This window comes from Myotis lucifugus, unplaced genomic scaffold (genome assembly GCF_000147115.1).
Source record: "Myotis lucifugus unplaced genomic scaffold, Myoluc2.0 scaffold_124, whole genome shotgun sequence".
NCBI classification, from domain to species: domain Eukaryota; kingdom Metazoa; phylum Chordata; class Mammalia; order Chiroptera; family Vespertilionidae; genus Myotis; species Myotis lucifugus.
In genome coordinates, this window is record NW_005871172.1 from 1,332,793 (window position 1) to 1,339,572 (window position 6,780).

General features: G+C 45.2%; 1 protein-coding gene across 1 annotated transcript; it reads right to left on the reverse strand.

The window, feature by feature from the left end:
- Positions 1-638: 638 nt before the first annotated feature.
- On the reverse strand, positions 639-4,777 carry LOC102417102 (serum amyloid A-1 protein-like). The gene is made up of 4 exons (XM_006093814.3): positions 4,716-4,777; positions 3,965-4,059; positions 1,366-1,504; positions 639-943 (listed from the first exon to the last, which is right to left on the reverse strand). The coding sequence occupies exons 2-4, from the start codon at positions 4,053-4,055 to the stop codon at positions 781-783; spliced, it is 393 nt and encodes a 130-aa protein (XP_006093876.1). The 5' UTR covers positions 4,056-4,059; positions 4,716-4,777; the 3' UTR covers positions 639-780.
- Between the last annotated feature and the right edge of the window lie 2,003 nt (positions 4,778-6,780).

Consider the following 6,780-nt stretch of genomic DNA (forward strand, 5'->3'; position numbering starts at 1 on the left):
GGTTCTGATGCATGCTGAACTTTGAGAACCATTGGATGTAGAGAATTATTTAAATAGCAACTAGACTTGGCAATTAATGGATTAGAGAAATATTTAAATAGCAACTAGACTTGGCGATTAAAGGGGAATGTGAGATCAGAAAAGGATAGTCCCTAAGTATAAGTCCCAGGTTCCTAGATTGGGAGCTAAGTTGCTGATGATGCCACCCAATGAAATTGGGAACACAGGAGAGAGACGGGCTTGGCAAGTGGCAAGCAGTTTGCAGTGCCTATGGGACACCTAGCAGGGACATCCAGCAGACACTGCATCTGTGGGCCTATACCAGTGGTCGGCAAACTGTGGCTCGCGAGCCACATGCGGGCTCTTTGGCCCCTTGAGTGTGGCTCTTCCACAAAAATACCGACTTCTGCGCATGGGCCACGAAGTTTCAATCGCACTGTACGTGCGCGCCCGCATGTGGTATTTTGTGGAAGAGCCACACTCAAGGGGCCAAAGAGCCGCATGTGCCTCGCGAGCCGCGGTTTGCCGACCATGGCCCTAGAAAAACACAAAGGCAGAGGCTCTGCCTTCATGTGGGTGTCCATCCCTCACCCCGTGGTACCAAATGGGCAGTCCGTATACTAAAGAATAACACGAAGTTTTCAACATTCAAACTCTTGAGCTTTTATTACACAGATATGTGTGCCCTCTGTCAGCATCTGGGGATGTAGAACTCAATGACTCGAGGTCCCTGTCCTTAGGGGCTCATAGCCCCGTCTCCTGAGAGCAGAGTGAAGGAGCTCAGTACTTGGCAGGCAGGCCGGGAGGTCTGTAGCGATTGGGGTCTTTGCCACTCCGGCCCCATCTATTGGCTTCCTGGTCAGCCATTCGGTCCGCCAATCCATGGCCACTGTCTCCATGCTTAACCAAGTCAGTGAGTCTCGGATAAGTCTCTCTGGCATCACTGGAATGGAGGAGGACAGGTAGGAGGTGAATCAGGGGCTGAGGAGAAGCAGCCCCACCCTCCCCTTTCCAAGGGATTAATGACTCTAAGAGGAGCCTGGAATGAGGCTAAGCACTGACCCTGCCTGGGCACAGCCCCCTCAGCCCTGGGGTGACCCCTCCCCCTGGGAGAACAGCACCTGGGGGAGGGGAATCAGTCCTTGGCCCTCAGTTTCTCTTTTTGTGGGACAGGCTCACAAGCCATTCTCTGGCTCTGCTGGCAGCCCAGGCCTTGCGCTGGGCAGGGATGGAGAAGGTGGAAGGAAGAACATGAGGAGGAGCCCACAGACCCATCAGGGTCCTTCTCTAGGGCCTACACCCTCCACATCCCCAAAGTCAGCCAAGCTCTGCTCACACATCCAGCATCCCCAGGAGCCAGGTTACCTGATCACTTTGGCAGCCCAGGCACCGCCAGGTCCCCTTTGGGCAGCGTCATAGTTCCCCCGGGCGTGGAAGTATTTGTCTGAGTTTTTGTAATTGGCTTCTCTCATGTCAGAGTAGGCTCTCCACATGTCTTTGGTTCCTGGGAAGGAAAATGTGAGGTGAAGGTAATCACATCTTGGCATAATAGAGGAATAAAACATTTCCTTCTACTGATTGCATGATTTCAGCGTTTGACTAAACCCTTGGAGATTATACTGGTTTGAGATAAATATATATATATTTTTTGCATTTTAGTTTCTGGGTTAATGTTATTAGAATCACACTTGGTACAAGTTTTATTCTGTTAGGCCCCATTCTCATATCTGCTGCCACTTTGTGTTGGCTGTGTGATGCGTGCAAAGGAGAGGCGGGGTGGTCCTGAAGGGATGTTTAGTTGTACAAGAAACCTCCACCTGGACAGATGCAGGGAACCCCCTGACAGGTGTGAGAACAAAGGTGATTCTGAGGGAGGTTCAGAAGCACAGTGCTCCCAACCTAGTCAATGGGAGACACTCATCCCCATGGGCAAAGGGAGGACAACTCGTCCTGAGTACATCTGAACATCTGGGCACATTTGGCACCTCGGCAACTGTCAGAGTTCAATCCAGGCAATAAAAGTGCTGTGTTCCTTATGAGAGCTTTAAAAAAGGGGGATAATAGGTATAGAACAAGGGCAACTGACCCACCAGCTCTAAAGGCCAGTGTCCTCCCAATAAAATGGCCAAGTACTGCCTCTCCCAGAAGAACAGAAAATTCTGTATAATGTTGAGAACATTGTAGGTGTTTAATATACCATCACTTCTCTAGTCTGTAGGAAGGGGGAACAAAAAAATAAAGGAACTAAACTGAGATGAAGGTCAGAGAGTTATGGATGGAAGGAATCTGGTCAAGCTAGAATAAAAAGGCAACGATTTTTAAAAATTAGCTGAATAGAAAAAGCGCGAAATGTAATGTACAATTGAATTTATAGCTTATATAATACCTCCATGAGGTAAGTTATCTTCATTCTATGCATTTTTTTCTTTTTGGTGTTCAGAAAGATAGCTTTATTGAGAGGTGCAACATTTTTACTCGGAGTTACTCATTTAAACACATTCTTGGAGTCCAGACTTGCATAATAAGTATTTCAAAAGTGCCCAACACATTTTGTCACTCGTGGGCAGCAAACCTGGAGGGGTTTGTGCTCAGCTTTTAGTGTGCACAGCGCCAGCTGGGGTGCTCAGAAAAGGCTGGATTTCAGGCTCTGCCAGGAATTGGAATTTACCAAGGGGTGTGTGCACCCAGGTGTCTGCATTTCACAAAGTACCCCAGAACCCAATGATTCTCACGTCGGCTATCCTAACATTGTAAACAGGGACAATCACAGAAAAATAACAGCAGAATAATTCTGTGAAATAAACACCTTCTTGCCACTTTACCATGGGTGTATAGCTCTTGCTGGTTTCTGGCCAGGTCTCAGCCCCAGCAGAACCACCATCAGGCAATTAATTGTGGGAGAGCAGCTCTACAGAGTTGCCTTCCAAACGCACCCCATCCCCACCATTTGCCATTTGCTCAGATAAAGAACAGAATACGTGTTCACAAATCCCTCACTCTTCCACGTGCAGTCTTGTCCGGGAGGCAGTCTACTGCGTTAATAGCAATGTCTGCGGAGCTCGATGACCTGGGCTAAGTCCTGCTCTGCCTTGGGACCATGTTAGGTATCTTATTCTCTTGGTGCTTCTGTTTCTCTATTGAGTGGTGATGGTACCTACATTACAGGATAAGGATTAATTCCTGAGGATGAAAACGTGTCCATTCATTCATGGAAATCTCCTATAGCAGTGCCTAGCAGGTGTTAAAAGCTCAGCTAACCTTGGTTGTAATTACTAAGTGGGTGGGGTGTGGGAACACACTCTATAAGTTTCGCTCACCAGCTTCACGGCTACCTGAGATATAGAAATGAGCTGTTCCTGAGTTCCCACTAGGGGGCCGTAGAGCACCATTTGTATTTAGGGAACATGACCCCTGAGTCTAGATCTCTTCCATACTTGTGATGAAAGTTGGGGCTTATACTTTATGTGGACTCAGACCTGGGGTCCCCATAGAAGAATGCAAAGTTATCCAGAAAAGCCTGGAGTTGGGGGTAAAGGACAGATGTTCTTTAAGGATACAAACTTATGTACAACTAGAGTAAGCCCTAGAGGTCTAATGCACAGTACAGTGAATATAGACAACAATATTGCATGATAATTATAAAACTTGCTAAGAGACTAGATCTTAACTATTCCAACTACTAAAATGGAAGGATAATTATGTAATGTGATTGAGGTGCTAATTATCTCTACAAAGGCAATCATATTACAATATATAAATGCATCAAGAACATGTTATACACCTTAAATCTATATAATGATATATATTAAATATATTTCAATTGAAATAAAAGTCTGGGGAAGTCCTATCATAAAAATAGTAATTCTTTCCTACCCACTGTGGCCTTTGCCCAGTGGGGATGTGGCCTTTACTCACGTAAGTCTTGGGGAAGCCAGATGCAGCCCCTACAGCCTCTGGCTCTTACCTTGACCAGCTTCCTTGAGGAAACTTAACCATCTCTGGCTGCTGACACCCAGGATGAGGGAGCAGAAAATGATGATCATGGAAAGCTTCATCCTGCTGCACAGTGAAGGAGACATACCAGGAATAATACGTTTAATTTTTTTTTCAGGGGATAATGTCGACCCATTCTTGTATTCCAAAGATAAACCCAACACAATTAGATATATAAATATATGTTGAGAATATATATATATACAGATATAGATATATAGATATATATAGATATACATATATAGATAGATATATAGATAGATAGCTGATATATGTAGTTAGACAGACAGATAGGATTCCAGAGGACCTAGTTCTCCATTTGTATGTGTCTCACTGGAATCCCAGTGATTTCTTGTATGAGAGACTGCAATGGGCTTTTGTATAAACCAATTTTCATTTCAGTCATCTCCTGTCAGCCCTAAAATCCAACTGTACAGACCTTCCCCAAAAGACATTTGCAAATTTGTGTCCAATATACCTTTCCATCACGTGAGATGAGCTAATTTATAAATATCAGTAGGATGCCTGTTCTACCCATCACTACTTCACACAGAAGACACATATGACAAATCTCTATCCCAAAAGTATTCCCATCTGGTGAAATCTAATCGTCAGAACAGTAGATTCAGGAGAGATGCAGAGAGCTGTGGTGCAGCACAAGAAAGCTGGTGGAAAAAAGAACCCCCAAAGAGGAAAAGTGCTGGAAAGTTCTAGCACCTCACCTTGGCTGTTCGGTGCTGCTGACACCCCTGCTGAAGCTGAGCTGCCTGTGCCGCCGCCTGGGAGCTGTGCCTGGTGCTATATATACTGAGGCTTTGCTAGTGGGACAAATGGCAAGAGAGGTTTGAAGCAAAACATTGAAATGTGGGAAATTCCTCTTGGTCAGAACCCAGCATCCAGGACACAATGGTTATTTTCCACACACATCTCAGTTTCCCAGATTGTGCAACCTGGCAGCTTTCAGGGATGTAGCAAATTGGGGTTTTCTGCCCATTTTCAGTCTCACACCTCGTGGGGAAGGTTTATTTTCCCTAATGTACTGACATTTGCTGTGAAGGGTAATCAATGTTAAAAAGATTTGATTGAACAGTGTGAGACTATAGGGCAAGTGGAACAGCAGAATGGGCTCCATTGCAAGAAGACAGCTCAGGATGAAGCTGGGACCCTAGGGTGCAGGATGAGGAAAGGAAGGACAGACAACCCCTGAAAATAAAACTTCCAGCACCCCCGTATGATGGACTCTGCGCTGGAAAAGGGGGTCCTCCAGACTCAAGTGTGCTCACCATTGGTTGCTATGGAAGGTCATAATGGCAGGTTATATATGGAGTTTACTGTAACCCAGGAATGTTGAACTGTAGTGTAAAAACTTGCCCAGCTGGCAGGGCTCAGTGGTTGACCCTATGAACCAGGAGGTCACGGTTTGATTCCTGGTCAGGGCACATGCCCAGGTTGTGGGCTTGATCCCTGGTGTGGGATGTGCAGAAAGCAGCTAATCAGTGGTTCCCTCTCATCATTGATGTCTCTATCTCTCTCTCTCCATCATCCTGAAATCAATAAAAATATATTTAAGAAAAAGCCCAGCCAGTGTTGCTCAGTGGTTGAGCATTGACCTATGAACCAGAAGGTCATGGTTTGATTCCTGGTCAGGACACATGCCCGAGTTGCAGGCTCAGTCCCTGATGTGAGGCATGCAGGAGGCAGCTGATCAATGATTCTCTCCCATCATTGATGTTTCTATCTCACCCTCCCTCTCTCTTCCTCTCTGAAATTAATATATATCTATATATCTACATATATCTACATATATCTACATATATCTATATATCTATATCTATATCTATATCTATCTATATCTATATCTATATCTATATCTATATCTATATCTATATCTATATCTATATCTACTATCTATATCTATATCTATATCTATATCTACTAATGAAAGCGTAATATGCTAGTTAGACCGGATAGCTGAATGACATTCCGGACATCCGGACGTCCTTCCAGACAAAGCTGTGGTGTCGGGGTGAGGCAGAGGCAATTAGGGGCAATCAGGCAGGCAGAGGGGTTAGAGGCGATCAGGCAGGCAGGGGAGCAGTTAGGGGCAATCAGGCCAGCAGGGGAGCAGTTAGGAGTGATCAGGCCAGCAGGCAGAGGTGGTTAGGGGTGATCAGGCAGGCAGTCAGGCAGGGGGGTTAGGGGTAATCAGGCAGGCAGGCAGAGTGGTTAGGGGAAATCAGGCAGGCAGGCAGGTGAGCAATTAGGAGCCAGCAGTCCTGGATTGTGAGAGGGATGTTCAACTGCCAACTTAGAAACTGGCAATCAGACATCCCCTGAGGGGTCCTGGATTGGAGAGGGTGCAGGCTGGGCTGAGGGACCCCCCCTCCTGTGCACAAATTTCATGCACCAGGCCTCTAGTTTGTAAATATATATATATGTGTGTGTGTGTGTGTGTGTGTGTGTGTGTGTGTGTGTATTATGAAACTTGCTATAATGTAGTGTAGGAGTGACACACAGGACATAGTGACATTCTCTGAAGTCTGTTTTATTGTTATAAAAAACTGCCTTGTTGGGAATGATTTTAGCAAATACAGTTTTTATTACCCTTTGTGTGATTCAATTTGTTAGAGTATAATCAATTGTTCTCCAAACCTACATGTTAAGAATTTCTGATAAATAGCAAGCTCCCACCCTCATAATTCCTCTTCTAATAGCAAATAATAGGCACACAAACTGGCTTGCCATCTGTACACTTGCATGTTTAAAATTCTTTGGATATTAGCAGAT